The 17,430-nt window shown below is 41.5% G+C and overlaps 1 protein-coding gene across 1 annotated transcript; it reads left to right on the top strand.

Moving 5' to 3' along the window:
* Positions 1-512: 512 nt before the first annotated feature.
* On the top strand, positions 513-15,313 carry pxylp1 (2-phosphoxylose phosphatase 1). Its single transcript, XM_028419883.1, has 6 exons — positions 513-637; positions 1,987-2,133; positions 8,286-8,474; positions 9,478-9,604; positions 13,417-13,556; positions 13,674-15,313. Exons 2-6 carry the CDS (start codon positions 2,052-2,054, stop codon positions 14,687-14,689), a joined length of 1,554 nt encoding a protein of 517 aa, XP_028275684.1. The 5' UTR covers positions 513-637; positions 1,987-2,051; the 3' UTR covers positions 14,690-15,313.
* The last annotated feature ends 2,117 nt before the right edge of the window (positions 15,314-17,430 follow it).

Raw genomic sequence — 17,430 nt, forward strand, 5'->3', positions numbered from 1 at the left:
CTATGTATTTCATACATTGGTGTGAAATTTCACCCTGCCATTGAGATTTTGGCCTGTATTGAATGAAGCAATATCCCTTGATATAATGCCTAGTACTACCGAGTACTAGTACTAGTAAAATTACCTCATTTGCGATAAAATGCCCCTGAATTCACCAAATCCCCTGGGTTAGGACAAGGAGTCCCTGAAGGCAACATGTGCATTGCAGTAGCTGTTCCAGTAGATGGCGCAGTCAGGATATACTTTTGGTTGGGCTTTCCATGTCCGTCAAGTTAGACAGAGAAACGGAGTAGTACTGAAAAAGTGATTTCAAAATAAAAGCTTATAGTTGGCCTCAGCACTCTACAGCTTTTAAGTTCAAATAATATTCAATGTATTGCTGCTACAACTTATTTGTGTTTATTTGACCTGTACCGCGCAATATTACTGACACTGATATGAACCACTGTAAGCAAAATGTGGCAGAAGACGCTGTTATATTTTGAAGGGTTCCACAGGAAGTGTGTCTGTATGTGATGAGTGACTTGACGCCGCTCTCCGCGCTCCGTCGACAGTCTGCCGTGTCGGTGAAACCGAAGCGCTGGATTCAAGTGTTTAACCCGTTTCCCTGTGGCTGTGAGAGACTCGGTTCTTGCAGGTAAGAAAAAAATGTCACAAATATTAATCCGCAGGAGAGATGGGCGTCTGCATCCATGTGTACGTGGTATGTTTTTTTAAGTCGTTTTTATGCGGCTAAGCGGTTGTTGATGTGGCATTTTAATTTCTTGGCTCGGTTGCTCCCTCTGTGAACAGCGACACAAAGCTACGCGTCAGCACGGTAACTTGTCTTGAGACTTGCACATGGAAGCAACAAGTAGCGACAAAAAAGTTGGCAGAAGTCTAATGTTACAGTCACATTCATGACAGCAACATTTACTGTGTGCACTGTGCATCTTCAGCCAGTCTGTGGGGTTGTTAAGCGGAAGATTAACGAGCACAAGCTAGCTAACTGTTAGCTAACTAGTTAACTAGTGCTAGTGTTCTATCGATTTTCTTTGTAACGTCAGTGATTTACTGAATGTGTTTACTGAACGTATATATATATATATAGTATATTTCTATGCCGAATCAACTGGTTCATTCTTTTAAAAAACCTGAGCATTACTATATTGTTTCTGCTATTTTCGGGAAGAACGACGTCATTATTTTGTTAATATTCTGACTGGAGCCTGGTGTGACGGCAGCTCCAGGCTGATGAGCGCACACTGTGAAATCTGTCAGTCGCCAGCAGCATCATTTTTACTGTACCTTGGTCAGACGTGGGCTCGACCGCTCCTGCCTGGGAGTATTTTTAGACCACCTAATGGTAGGGTTTATAGTGTAAGGCTGCATTTACTGCAGTTTGAGCTTGTTCCTCCCCCATGTTTCTGGTTTGCAAGCCTCTTGTGCATTCACAAAGACTATTCATAGACATGTGTGACTACTAGGTTTAAGAATTTAAAATGCAGCAGACAGCATGGTGCTAGACATGGGGGTTACAATGCAGATCTGAGATCAAACCTGAGACTCAGCTGTTCATCTGCACACTACTTACACATCGACTTATGTGACGAACATTGGAACTGTGTTACTGCTGCTACTGTGCAAGTACTTTAAATATTTAGTTGCTGCTAATTAGTTTGCCTTAGCTACCATCTCATGTTCCCAGACCTGGTATCACAGGTGGGTTTTATGCTGCTCTTGTTCAGGTAGCATGTAATATGTGTGTTGTTATTCTTAATAAGGAGAGAGTGGATGTGTCTGCTGTAAATGCACCACCCATCTCATTGCGCTCCCTGCACCTTAAACAGGTCTTCTTCAGTCCAAACTCAGTCAAATATGATGCAGATATTTTTAGATTTAAATTGACTCAGACTTCCAAGTGGTCTGATGTCATTACAAACCGACATCTGGATGAATTCTTCACCGTGCAAATATATACAAACTGTTGCCAAACTCTGTGTCCAGACTGCAGGGATGGGCCGTATTCTGGATGGCTGACAGACGAGGGTGTGGACCAATCACATGACAAGATGCTGGCTCGTAACCGCTTTCTCCTCCTGGTGGTGGTGGGCGGGGCAGCACTGGCTATCATCAGTCTGAGCCTCCAGTTCTGTAAGTTCGGCGCTGTGTGTGTTTCTGTGCTCAATTTATTCTACGTTTGTCTCTCTGGAGTCCTAATATTCATATTTGTATATGGGAAAAAAAACATAATTTGAAGTCTTTTCTTTTTGCATGGGTGTTTGTGTTTATACATATATATTCTCTCATTACCTTCCTATTCAAGAGACCCCATTCATACCAGAACAAAAGCAGAATTCCCCATAGACTTCCTATAAATATCCAGCACCAATACCGGGCCTCTCTCTGGAGATGCTCTGAAATCCCCTCTTTGAGTCCCATCAACATCTGCTGTGGAATGCCTAGGTGTACACAATTGCATCTTTTTCTTCGTGGAGTCATTGTTCAGCATCTCCTGTAGGTATTGTCTGCATAGTTTGTCCCTGCGAGCCACAGTGAATGCAAGGAAACCACCCCTCAGTAAAAGGAGAGGAGCTGCCTTACATGGGATGTGATTTGCAAGTCTCAGAGGCTGGTTCAGAGGGGGGAAAATAACCCAGAGTGATAAATGAGGCGGGGCATGCAGAACAAATGGCAATTTGTATTTGCACAGAGAACATGTACGATTAAGCTATTTTATGCTGTGTTCCTGGAAGCCCATCAAAAAGCAGTGGAAGTGTTTATAGCAGCCTGGACATGCATATAGGATTAGACTCTTTATAAATCATGCTTCACACATGCAGGATTAGAGGACAGATTCAGTGACACAGAGCTGGCATTTTGGACAGCAACATTCTTCAGATGTCCTTCAGCTGCTTTTTGGATGCTGTCACCTTTTTTAAATGTGTAGAAGTAGAAGCTCCATCCTTCTTCCTTTCCTGTACTCTTACTCAATGGCTACGAGGTTGTGTAGGTATTTGCATACATTAATGTTTTTTACACAATGGAAAAACATTTGATTTTCTGGTCTCTTAGGTAGGGCACATTGTTCATGTTGTTCACTTTCTAAAGCTGCTCCTAGGTCATTTTTCGATCAGTACTCATGGAGAAAAGCTGCTGTCATCTTTTATTCATCGCACATTCTGAAGGAATTGTGCCATTATCTAGGAAAAGCACAGGAGGAAAGCATACAGGATTCTCTCCTCATGTTTAATAGATGGTCACATTTTTTTTTTTGTTCAACTTTTCTAAGTGTCTGTTCATCTGCTTCATTGCCTGTGTGCTTCTAGCTTCTGTCTTTTCAGAAAAAGCCCATCCACTTGTTTATTGCTGTTTGTCGACCATTACCATAAAAGACTGAGCGACTGCTGATGATAGACGGCAGAGTAAATGCTTTTCTCTGGCTCCAGGCTGCCTCAAATTAAAAACCTATACAGTGCTTTGAACACAGCGCAACCGCCACGCTGATTGACACAAGGGGGACTCCCAGAGGAAAGTGACGACAGAGCTCAGAAGCTCCAGAGAGAACAGCTGATGGAGAGAGGATGGTTATAAAACTCATAGAAAGGGATCTATTTTGAAATGTAAGTGAAGGGAATGGTGAGGCAGAGCTTGATGGGAGTTAAGTGCTGCGGCAGAGTCAGTAGATTCAGTAAGGGGAAATGTCATGGGAGGAAGGCAGGGCAACTATGATAAACAAAAAAAAAAAAAAGATAGCTCACAGTAAAGTCCCACATATCAGCAATGGTCATGACTAAAATGGGGCTTAGGGAGCCTGCTCTGCATTGCTTTGCCTCTCTTTTCCTTCTCTTACATTTTTTCCATCATCTCAGTGTCATCTGGATAACAAACACAATTTCAAATATTCAAGATTTTTCACTCCAGTGGGCATGGAGAGAGAGTCTTATGGACACAACGTAACAAGGAGAGAATGTGTGTTAGAAACAACACATCACAGTAGCAGCTGCAGCTGAGTGAAAAAAACCCAAGGCATTAACAGCCTGATTTAAATCTACAGGCTATTAAATGACCAAGTATTTTAAGACTGCAGATGTTTTTACAGTTTATAATCTCATTAGTTTAATATTTTAATGCAGTAAAGTACTAAACAATGAAACAGCTGTTAAAGATTCTGCTTCAGCACGCAGAACCTTTAAAGGTTTTCTGAAAATAAATCTGCACAGTTTTTTTTTTGTTTTGTTGCAATAATAGGAACATATATTCACTTAAAGGTAGCACATGTTCATATGTAGGTTGATGAAAGTATTACAAACTTGAGGAATATCCTCAATATATAAGGCGATATTCAAGCCAACTGTAATATATTGAAAACAAAGAGATGGTCAGACAAAGACTAAACGTCCTTCCCAATATTAACATGCGCTAGGAAACAATGCTTTCTATATGCTACCTAAATGTAATGTAACAGATACCCTGCTTCTACACTATATTGCCCTTAACACCTGCTCAAGACTGCCCTCACTTGAGAAGCCAGATCTTATTTTAATGTTTCTGAATAATTAAGTCTTTTGAAATGCAGTAGTTTTCGAGAAGCTTTTCAGCCCACATACAACAGGGTGACAGCCACAGTCATATTTCATCATGAAATATTGAATGCCTACTACTTCCGAATAAACGAATGGCTGAACACTGAAAAACTGAAAACTATGTAGATGGATCAATTCTTTATTGAGATTCAGGAATTGCTACTACTACTCAATGGCTCTTTATTACTTGACTGCATAAGCTAATTAGGAGTAAATTCTGTGCCTGAAGAATGAAGGATCAGTCATGATGACAGTCCTCTGAGCACTGGGCCTGATGCCACCCTGCTTTGATGCTGATGTGATGCGACATGGTTTGGAGTTTGCACAGGGTCCTACTGTTTTTCTGAAAATTGGTGGAATGTATTTCTGGCATCTCTCTGTCAGACTTCCTGTGTTGCTCAAATGCTTGGTGCAGCATCCCCCAGAAATAGACCGTGTTCTTTTTCTTCCTTTGAACGTTGTGGCATGTCTGGTGGAATCAAAAACATTGTGTAGAAAGGCTGCAGTCAGCACTGGCTACTAGCTGGAATGCAACACAGCTGCCCCCTGTGGGATTTTGGATTTTACTGTAAGCACTGTTCTTATGCTTACTTTTGTGTGTGTTGTGTACATATATCTGCAAACGTGACAACTAGTAATGCATCTCCTGACTGTAGGGTTCCTGTTGTATATTGATGAGATTAGATTTCGGTTTGAGTCAGCCAGCCAGCTGTAAATGCATGACAAATAGAATCTAGACGAGTCGAGAATGTGACACAGAAAACGCTGTCAGATCCCCCCCCCCCTGCCCATATTTCCTCACTGACTCTAAGAAGGCAGCACATATCACCACACATCATGGTGTAGAAGAGAAACTGTGATGATTGTTGCTTAACATTCTGTCTTTAAAAAGATGTTCTTACTCTACTCATCAACAAAAAGCATCAGTTCACTGATAACTACTGCAATTTCCTGCAAGAGTGCTCAGGCAGGGATATAGTTTTGGCCTGCTATCAAACTAATTTGCTGGTAGACTCTTGGTCTCCTCCTACTTCTTGTTGTTGGCTGTCGTGTGTTGTAATTTCACCATACTTGATTGCAGTCACAATCAGCTTAGTTCACCCACCTTGAACACTGCAGCAAGATTCTTAAACAAAGATTCTCCCTGTAAGATCTTATTCTCATGTTTAGGACCAGAATTACTAGCAAGAGTTGCTAACATGCTAACGTGACTCCTGAATGTCAGACAGTTAGGTCTTCTCAATGATTTTATCATGGAACCACTATTGAGTGTTTCTGTCCCAGAAAAGTAAAGTATTTTTGTTTCTAACTGTACTAAACAATTTACCGCCCTTGGCTTTGGTGTAATAATTTGTGGAACTTTATGTTCAGGACCAAAAAATCTAATATAGCACATTGATGTGATGCTTACCACTTAGTTCTTTTCAATAAAAATAGAATAAAAATCATATCAGATTGCACATGGTTATGAGCAATTACTGCATATTAAAGTATCTAGATCCGTATTAGAGGCAGCCAGCAGCTTAACGGTGCATCCTTAGCTTTTGCTAAGCATTAGTGCTTAATTAAATGTGTAGAGGAGGATGTTAATCTGCGCTCAGATACACTTTGTGTCCTTGGGGATTGTTTGTAATCCACACAGCACTGCGTCCTCCAGTTGTAAATGGCTACTTTTTTTATTAGTTTTCTGCTCATTTGTGTACATGTAGGATGACTAGGATGGTGATGGGTCTGTTATGATGACCAGCTGCATGCAACTATGTCCATATCTTGTCTGTGTCAATATTTGCTCCCTTTTCCACTGTTTTCTGGTTAGCACGGTGCTGACAGTTCAAAGTACTCTGCAGTCAGGTGCTGCTGCTAGTAGGAACTCCTTCATTTCAGGCCAAACCACATTACCTAAGTGCCCTTTTTACCCTCTGTGAGGCCAGAGCTGACATAAATTTGTTTGTTTTTGAGGTTATATGTCGTAGTGACAGGCACACACTGATACAAAGGTGGAAGATTTAACAGGTTGGGCTAAGTTTAATGTACCGTGTGTAACGTGTGCCTGTGTAGAGTTAAAATTCTCACAGCACTCTCAGACAGCCCACGTTTCAAATCTAATGTGGGTCAAAAGAAATGTGGAAAAACATTTTAAGTCCTACATGCTTATTACTGTATCCATGTCCTAGTGTGGGCACATGAATTTATTATGCCCCGTGAGTGGGTCTCTGCTCTTCTGTGTGCCATTGCTTTGATGTACTCACTGGTGTTGAGCTGGGAGTTACAAAAGCCCCATTGTGCAGGCAACTGTGCCTGAGCTGGCCTCCAAAAGTTTGGTTAGTCCAGGCAGGCGTATGTGTGGATGGGTGGATGGGTGGAGGGGTGGCAGTGCATGGGGCACAGAATTTAGAGGGGGACAGGTTGTGGTAATGAATGAGCTCCAGTGTCTGTGGCCGGTCCTTAAGCTGCTGCAGTCCTCAAAATGGTCTCCACGGTCGGCACACACATTCTCTTCTTTCTTATTTTTGGTAAGTTTCTGCTGTAAATTCACATTTTTATTCCTTATTTAACTTAAGATATCTGGCTGTGAGGGTCTCATTATAATTAGCAGTGCCAGCTGATACATTGGTAAGAATTTTGTGCTTAACTATTTGGCTAGATGTTAGGATGGAAGGATGAAAAAAACAGTTATCTAATTGTTTTGACAGCTTGTGTGTGTCAGCTGCTGAGATTGTGTTATTATAATGTCTCACTGTTGATCAGAGAGAACTGAGCTATGGCTGTGTACATGTAGCTGCTTTACAGTAAAGATTTCATGTTTGTGCACACAATGTCACATTTAGGCTCCAGAAGGAGAAATAATGTGCAGAATTATTGTAAAATAGGCTTCTGTCAAGCTTTGTTGAACACCGTTTGTGATGAAAGTTCAACACAAGGCAATTCAGATTCAGCATTAAACATACATATACAGGCATTAGACTTGAAGGAAACTAGGCAATCAACTAAAGGCAAAGTTGTGTGTAGTGCAAGCATAAGTGAATATTTGCTCAAATCCAAGGGGCTGTATCAGCCCAGCTGGAGGGCACACAGTCTGGATATCTGTAGGTGTGACTGCTAGAGAAAGACTGTGCATGCTGTATTCTCACATTCAGAGTGTGTTTTTTTTTCTCCGAAGCCTGGCAAATAAGAAGCCATTATCTCTCAGTGTTTTATGATTTAGCAGACAGTGAGCCTTTCTTTATTCCCCCTGAAGCAAGATGTAATATTTGCACAGTTTGTTTGAGTTTGTGTGTGTGTCATAAATGGGATTTAGATGCTCGTCTTGCCAAAAGAGGCACAAGGGTTCGGCTTCTTTTTCTTTATAGTTGGATGTTTGTGAATAGTCCTTCCAGTTCCCACAGCACCTCTGCTCTTGTTGGGCCATTTCTCCCAGGGGTTACAGGTCAGCGGTTCCTAGGCAACACAGGGGTAACAGTGAGGGGTTTTGGGGGTACAGAGCTGTTGACATGGAGACGAACTAAGACGGAATTTGTTTTGCCGGTCTAATAATCCATCAGTTGATCCATTTCCATTTGCTTTTCCATTTATATCCTTAATCCTTTTGTACAGTAAGAGAAGTCTAGATCCCGTCTCTGTACTGTATGTACTGTATGTGGCATACCTCTGGGGATGGAAGGATGCTCATTGTTCATTGTTCTCTGTTGTTGTGTTGATCATCTTACGTTGTTTCTTCAGTGAACCTGATTCCCACCACTCCCATTGTGGCGGAGCGACCCTTCCAGGTTGCAAATGGAGGTGCCGGGCTGGTTGTGGGGAAGAGCAGGAAGCGAGTGTTCCCAGTACCACACACTGAAGAGCCCAACCCCATATCTGAGGCATATGGCTACTGCAACACACCCAACCGCACTGAACAGGCCTGGGAAGGTGAGAGCTACACACTGTTACAAAAGAAAAGCAAAGACTGATGTAAGATTGTGAGTATGGTCACATTTAATCCTTTATAGGAGTGCAGCAGAATCCATAACAGATTTGATGGGCAGCGATAAATTCCTAATTTAGTAATAATGTCAAGTTTAGTGTGTCAGGTCATGAGGGATGTGTTCATTTTGAGAAAATCCTTTCCACTAGATTGCATCATCCATAATGCCGCTGTGCTCTCTCTACAGCACAGCAGCGTGGAGCCCTGTATTTAGCCTGAGGCGACCATACAAATATCCTTCACTGCTCAAGACAAGTTACACAAGCAGCCACTAATTGAACTTTACTCAGTTTGTCTCTAGATAAGCAGCGTGTCAGCGCAGACCAAACATCCATTCCATCTTTAGAGTGGGAATATTAGGTTATTGAAATAATTTTTTGTAAACAGATTTACGTTTCAGGTGAACTTCCATGTTTGTGCTTGTAATATGATATAGTTCAGCACAATCATTTATCCTGTCATAGGTGTTTACAAATTTATAATGTAGAAACAACTCCGATGTACAAAATGTTGTATGTAATATCTAATTTGCCAGCTAGCGTACATGCACAGTATTTGATAAATTAATGGAAAATATCTTCCTATTGAAAGGGAGACTGATGAAAAGAAATCAAAACAGCAGAGATTTGGACCGTGTCCAACACAAAAGGCTGGAAGATGGTAAAAAAATAATCTTCAGTAAGATAAGGGAAGCTGCAGTCAGGTTGTAACGTTCTGTTGGGTTGTTACTGCGACACCTTCTGCATTATTCACAGTCATTTGATCCATTGTTGATACCAAAACAACACAGCAACCTGGAACTGCACATAGTTAGCTTTTTGTTGATGACTTGTCTAACCACAGCACTTGGATGATTCACAATAATAAAACTAACATGGCTGTTAAACCAGCACATCTGTACACCACCTGTTATGTTTGAGCGGTGCTGATGAGCATCTCCTCTCACAGGTCACAGTCCTGCTGACTACAAGCTGCTGTCTGTCCACGTGATGATTCGCCACGGTGACCGTTATCCACTTTATTCCATCCCCAAGACCAAACCCCCCACCATCGACTGCATCCTGTCCGCCAGCAGGTACGCACACGTTTTATCATTACAGGAGTATTGTAGGAATTCCATGTGGTGTCCCTCCCATTGCATTTCATAGTGTATTCTAAGAACAGAGGCAGTCAATTTGTAGTATTGTTTCACTCTCCAAAGGCAGAAAAGAAGATAAAGGCTTCACATTCTATTAAAGCCAGGTCAGATTAAAGGGCAAAAAATGCCACTGGGACTTAACCTGGCTTCTAAAGCTTCTGCTTCAGAGCCATCTCTGTCTTATGCTTAACAAGCAGACCTGATGGGAAGTGGGAGAGAGAGAGTGAGAGACCAATTACTTACTGAAACAGCCTTTGATATCCTCCTTGAAAAACTGCTGGCTTGATAGCAGCTGTCACAAAATGAGCTCCAAATGAGAAAAAGAGAACTTGCTCTAGATTCTTTTTTTGTGGGATACTTGTGAGGCTTACAGCAATTTGCGTCACATTTTGTGAAACCGAACGTATACAGAAGAGCACACTTTAACAGTCACTTGCTGGGTTTCACCGTGTTGCTGAATGTGTCAGCGATAGCGGGTGAGTTTGGTTTGCTACATCTGTTTTTTGCCGTGCTCTGGTGCAGATGGATACACATACATAATCACAAACACATTTACATGTGGTCTGTTGACGGGGAGCTGTTGACGGTGTTATCTCGCCTGATTTGAGCAACGTCTTCAGTCTTGTGGAGAGCTGGTAAGGGAATAGTAGGCATAAAATGCTTGCAGAAAAAAAAACAGATCAGCCAGATGAATGTCTTTGATTATGCTCCACTTTCTCATCTTTCTCTGTTCGTACAGGCTGCTCATTCAAAAGCGTTAGATGCGAGTTCCTGATAGGAAGTTATTGAAGCAGCCTGGCCTCTGTACTGCAGCTTCAGAGGAGGTCTGAGATCAGCATTTTCACATCAAGCATCTGTCTTTTTAACTGCAATTAATGCAAACTCTGCACAACTACAAGTTATTTTTAAAGGTATTGTGGTCAGATTTCTGAAGTGAACACAGAGATATTATTATTTAGACCATATGGGCAATAAATTCCCTGTGACCAATCCCTTTGTTTTTGTGTACCTGCATCAGATTTGGTCTGTGACTTAATTTTGCACAAAGCTTTCACTGCACAGCTTTGCACATCTGGACACTGCACAGGGCTCACTCTAATCCCTATAGTCCTGGGGTCATGCACATACAGTTTCATCTCAGATTACAGCTAAAACGCAATGTACATTTGATTATTAGATACCCTTGATCTTTAAAGAGGGGGGGGGGGGGTGTCTGGGACTCAAGCCTCTTATAGATGGGATGCTTTATTTTTTTGTGTATAGGAGATGAAATAAAAAAAAAAAAACTGCACCAGAGCATATATTAACAGCTTATTCTGTGGCCAGTTGTAGCTTCTTGTTGTTTCATGCAAATACAGTATTTTATTTGTGAAGTTTATGGTGCAGAAGGCATTTCTCTGGCTTTGTAATAAAGATGGTGTCCAACATCCCATTTCATAATGAGAAACCTGTACGTGGAGGCATTAGCGGCCGCATTTTTGTCATTTACAGTCAATTTAATGATTGATGGCATCACTGTCCTCTCATTTTTCCTTATAGTGCCTTCAAGATGTTTTGTTTTTTAGAGTGAGGCTAGCATTATTAATATTAAGAGCTCAAGATTATGTATCTGTCACTATTTTCAGTTTCTCCAACGTTATGGAACACTGGTTCCGTTTTCATTTTTGATTGTATTTGTACAAAAAAAGAAGCCAAAATATGGTGTAAGTGGATGTAGCCATTGTGTGTTATGAGCTCCATCTTTGTACACAATCGGCATTTAAAACAGGTGGGCAGAAATTTGCATTAACCGTGTTTTTGCATTGGCATTTAGTTCAAGCATACCCTCACTGAGCTATGAACATGGATGAAGCCCTTCTGATCTTGTGTTTGAGCAGAAACAGTCAGTCCACTCTTACAATGAGAATGAAGCAGAAATTCCATGTTTGTGTTTGTCCTGGTAATGATGTAGGTAGTTCTGTTTTTAATTAGACTGGTGTGTAATTACAGGGATCTGATTTAGCATATGCCCTGGGCTGGAACCTTGCAGGAAGCTTAGAGTTGTGTGTGTGTGTGTAGCACACCCTGGCACCAGCTTGCCGACCCACTGTCTCCGTCTGCGGTTAACTGAGCTCTTTTCAGCAGGGAACATCTCCTCTCTATTTCCTCCTCTTCCTCTTCTACCAGTCGAGAATATGTAAAGGGTTTCGACTTCTTTCACCAGTCATCCAGCTTACTTTCATTTGTGCCTTGTAGACTTCTTCCTGTTCAGACCACACCATCATTTTCTGATTCGTTTTTTCCTCTCCTTCGTTTACAGTCCCTCTTTTTCTTCATCTCTCCATCTATTCCTCCCTCCTCACTCATCTTTCCCCATCCTATCCAGTGATAATAATCCCTGCTTAATGTAATTGGGCTGTGTAATCTTTGGTTTGTAACAATCAGCCTAATAGACAGCCAGGCTGGCTCTTTGTCCATGCTAGTGTCCCCATCCACTGAAATCCAGTCTCCTAGTGTAGCCAATTAAATATAAATTATCCCAAAGTTCCCCCAGCAAACTGATCTTCTGATGAGAGAGCAGAATAGAGCACACAATCTTTCTCTCATTTCAGCACTCCCTTGTGCCTCATAGTGCATATATCATTGTGTAAGTGAATATTAACATTGTGATAATGCTTAGAAACGCAAGCGATTGGATAAAGACAGCAGCATCATGGCAGTATAACGCAACAAATGCCTCAAAGAAAGAAAATGTAGGCTAGTGCTTTGAGGCTTTTGTATGCACAAAAAGGAGAAACTGTCAGTCTGTGGTTGTAGCTGCTGGCTGTAGATGCCAGATTAGGTTTTATTATGTAAAGTCAGTACAACATTCACAAACATGATTTAAGGCTAATGACAGCAGGTCATTTTTTTTTTTTTTTACAGCTTGTTCCTGAATCGGCCCGTGATCACTATGGAAACAGAGCTCGTGCGTGTGTGTGCATGCACATCCTTTAATCTGCGCGAGCTACGCTGCAGCTCCCACAGATTTGTTATATTAAACTGTAATCTTCAATCATCTCTAATCTACTATCAGCGACTGCTCCTCTCGCTGCCCTCACCCTCGCGAGCTGTTTTGCATGTGCGTGTCAGTCCCAGTGCGTGTATGCGTTAATGTATACCCCAAGGCAGCAAATTCTTTCATCTTTTTATATCTCCATCTCCCTTATTGCCTCCCACACATATTGAACAGCGGTGCTGCTGAGCAGGGTTTTGTTAGAGAGACACCTGGTGGTAGATGTGAGGAGTGCCCATTTCATACTATGTAAATGTCTCATGAATCTTTTATGCTGACACTGACAGTGTTTAATTATCATTTTCTTTATTTTTCTGGCAATTTGACACATGAATAGATAGAAGATCCTAAAGATGTAATGAGCAACTTGATAAAAAGACTTACTGTTTGTTTTCAATGGAGTTTATGCTGAGTTAACAGTAATAATTCTAAGCAGCTAAAGTCATGCATTCATTTGAGCTGAGGATAGTTATTGATCAAAAACACGTAGCTTAGTAAAGAAAGTAATAGAAATGAGTAATAACAAATATTGGTATCAAAGAGGTTCAATACAAGACAAGCTGACTTGCTAACAAATGCTCACTGTGATTTAAGTGTGGGGGCACATTCGTATATGGATGGGTGTATATGATAGTTTATTAATCCCAAGTATGTATCTTTGAAAGAAATAAAGCCACCCATGGCTCATTCTTTTGTCTTCCTTCATTATCCTCAGGAAACCCTCCCATCCACTGCTGAACTCCTTCATCAGTCACATGGGTAAAGGGAGCCGTGGTCACTGGGAGTCACCACTGGGCTCTGTCCCTCGCCTGCCTAACCACAGTGCCTGTGAGCTTGGAGAGCTCACACAAACAGGTACCGAGTAGTCTTTGGCTTAATTCATGTTAATATATAAATGTTATATTTCATAAGTAAGAGTCTTCCTTGATATTTTAATCAGATCTAAATGAAAGTTTCTCTGTTCGTTTCCAGGGGTGGTACAGCACCTACGCAATGGGGAGCACCTCCACCACGCCTACAAACGACATAACCTCCTTCCTGCGGGTTGGTCACCACGTCAGGTTTGGGTGGAGACCACGGGTAAGAGCCGCACTCTGCAGAGCGGGCTGGCTTTTCTGTACGGCTTCCTCCCAGACTTCGATTGGACGAAGCTGACTGTGCGTCACCAGTGGAGCACGCTGTTCTGCGGCTCAGCCTGCGACTGTCCTGCCAGGAACAGATACCTGGAGGAGGAGCAGAGGAGGCAATATCGGCTGAGAGTGGCAGATACGGAACTGGAGAGGACGTACGTGGATATGGCACGCACGTTGGGCCTTCTCACTCGGCAGCTCAGAGCTGCAAACCCTATAGACTCCCTGCTGTGCCACCTGTGTCACGGTATTTCTTTCCCATGTGTTCCAATGGGAGACAGTGGCACCGGTGGATGCCTGACTATGGCACAGTTTGCCGTAATTCGTCGGCAGCAGCTGGATGATGAGGTGGATCGCAGAAGAGTGGGACTTTACCGTAAATACGCCATCCTGGCCATGTACCCCTACCTCAACCGAACCGCCGCCAAGATGGAGCGGGTAGTCAAGAACAGCGATGCAGGCCGCCAGCCTCGAGCGGGAGGCGAGGAGGTCTTCACCCTCTCCTCGGCACACGACGTCACCGTGGCCCCTCTGTTGAGCGCCCTGGGATTGGAGGAAGCCAGGTTCCCACGTTTTGCAGCGAGAGTAGTGTTCGAACTGTGGAAGAGCCCACCAGCGATGGCAAAAAAGAAAGCCGGCAAAGAGAAGCCAAAGGCGAAAGACGGCGAAGTGTTCATCAGGGTGCTGTACAACGGCGAGGACGTGACATTTCACACCACCTTCTGTCGCTCCCACAACCGGCACGCCAACCAGCCGCTCTGCCCTCTGAAAAACTTCCTGTCTTTTGTTAGGAGAGACATGTTCAGTGTTTTGAATGCTACTTCCTACAAGGAGGCTTGCTTCAAGCGCCCTGGTTGACAGATGGAGAGGAGGGTGACTGAGTAAGGGCGCAGAGTTGGCAGATGGTAGTACTTCCATTCACTTTTAAAGAGGGTGCACTTTTATGCTGCTCATAGTGTCTTAAAATTCCACATATTTTTAATATCGTCTCTGACATTCCTGCGCACAAAGGGAGCAGCAAACACAGTACTGTACATAACATTTTAATCATAGGTCTTTTTTATCACTAATCCTCTTTGACCATCTTTTCTCTGATGTTTCTAACTGACAAGTTGAGGAAACTTGTACGGACGGCACATAGCCACTTTATTCCTACATTCCATAATAGCATGGAATTGTAAAAAATTCATTATTCCCAAAAGCCTGCAGGAAAAGGGTAATGTTGAAGTCGGAGGTACTTTGCTGGAATAATCATTCCTGGGAAATATTTTGTGTATAATAAATCTTTTCAGTGAAAATATGCACCGGGGGCTGCTTTGGGCCTTAATACACCATATGACTATGTCATTAGTCACTTCATATTTCTGTGAGGTTTTAATGTTAACCATGGCTGTAGGCTGTCTTTTTTTTAACAGCAAGACTTTGACACATTGTTTACAGTATCTTCATGATTTGCGTTATTAAAATTGACTGCGGTACTAAGCGTGTGTGTATTTTTGGATTACATCCCACTGTTTTTTTATTTTTTTTTAAATAAAGGTTAAGTCAGACTAGACATTTACACAGTGAAGCACATACGCAGTAAAATGAATGCTCTCTTTGCTGACAAAAAGCCTGTGATCTGATGATGAATTAATAAATATAATTTCCATATCCCTCTTAAATGTCAGAGATAATGGGATTTGTCATGATAATAAAATATGTTTTTTTTCACAGACGCATTAAAGTTTATGGTCCACCAAGCTTAGCTATTTCTTAATCAGAAGCGAGTTTTATTAACTTTATTAAGATACACTTCGAATCTAAGTAATATCACTTTATATTACCCCTCTTTGGGCAATTATGTCACCAGTTTATATTCTAAATTCATTTGTATAATGAGTATTTGTTTATATATTTGAATATTTGAGTAGAAATCCTAACTTGTCAATTGAATTGTCAACTATATGAGTTCTGCAGTTCTACATATCGGGACATAATGACACATCATTTGGTCCTCAGTTTGTATAAGTTCAGATGAACAACAAACATGACATATTAGACAATTTTTTCAATATTTATTGAAGTCAAAATCGTCCAACAGCTTGTAAAAGCGCTATTAGCAGCAGTAAGTTATGGTTTCTGTGTGACTTTATCAGCCTCACATCCTTCCGGAGGAAATCTGGTCCACTCTTCTTTACAGCGTGGCTTCAGTACATAGGGACTTGTGGGTATTTGTTTCTGTTCAGCTCTGTGGAGGTCCCGCCTCAGCATTTCTGTCAGGTAGAGGTCTGGATTTTGACCGGGCCATTGCAGCACCTTGATTCTTTTCTTTTTCAGCCATTCTGTTGGAGGTTTGCTGCTAAAGACGATTTCAGCTAAGCTTTAGCTTCAGTAGAGACTGATATGGAGCATTTTGTATTTGTCTGATCATTGCACGGTCTGATCCTGGGGTGAACTAGCTGGGACGTCCACTGCTGTGAAGACTGACAGCTGTCTTGGAATGTTTTCCATTTGAACTCCAAACAGTTTGAAATGGTTTTAAGTCTTTCCAGACTCTTGGCAGCAACAGTTGCTTCTCTAACACCATTGATTATGTCTTTCCCTCATTGTGTTAACACACACCTGAATGTTCCAGAGCAGTAAACTGTCAAAATGTCTGTTTTAAAGAGGCCTGTACACCTGCTGATGATCAATTCATTAAGGCTTGATGATCAGCAGCACCTGCTGCAGCTCAACAAATTGAATCCTATGGAAGCATTATGGATAAATAAAGTACAATTACCCAGCAAAATATATATTTAAGTAAAAGTAGAAGTGCTACATCAACAATCCTACTTAAGTAAAAGTACTTACTTTTAAATGTAATTAAAGTATTAAAAGTAAAAGTACTCATGCACCGAATATATATTATTGATTTAAAAATAATCAAAGAAATCATCTTAAAATTAAAATGTGTAGTTAATTTACATTTTCATTACAGATATCTTTGAAATGTACCCAGAACACACAGGTCTGTGTGTCATGAGGCAGGCTGTGGGCATCAAGTGAACAGAGAGGCTGCTAATAAAAAAACAGCCATTCACAATTTTTACTCTGTAAGTATTCCTGCTTTAGATTAATGTTAATCAGACATTAATGGATGGACCTGTGTTAGCAGACAGCAGCTAACTAGTTAGCTAACTGAGCCAGAGCACCGGCATCATGACTGAGGCTCATTATAGAAACACAGCTGGCAGCGTGACACCACCTCCATGCAGAGTCTGACCTCACATCAGTCCAGCACTGTGTTCATCACATGGAACAAGGAACTACAGACACTGTAAAAATGTAGTGGAGTAAAAAGTATAGATAACAGCTGCAAAATGTAATAGAGTAAAAGTATAAAGTATGTACTATTATTTTTACTTAAGTAAAGTAGAAATACATAAACAATTACACAGTAACAAAGTACAAATATACTTTCCACCACTGTACACAATAAATTATTTCCACATACATAAAATCAAAGAGGGCCGGCACATAAAGTGAAATATTTAGAGGAACATCTTTTATCCACTAGATGGCGTATTAGCTCCACAAAACTTTGGAATCTGGCCCATCTGCTGCCATCAGTTATC

This window comes from Parambassis ranga, chromosome 13, assembly GCF_900634625.1.
Source record: "Parambassis ranga chromosome 13, fParRan2.1, whole genome shotgun sequence".
Classification (NCBI taxonomy): Eukaryota; Metazoa; Chordata; class Actinopteri; family Ambassidae; genus Parambassis; species Parambassis ranga.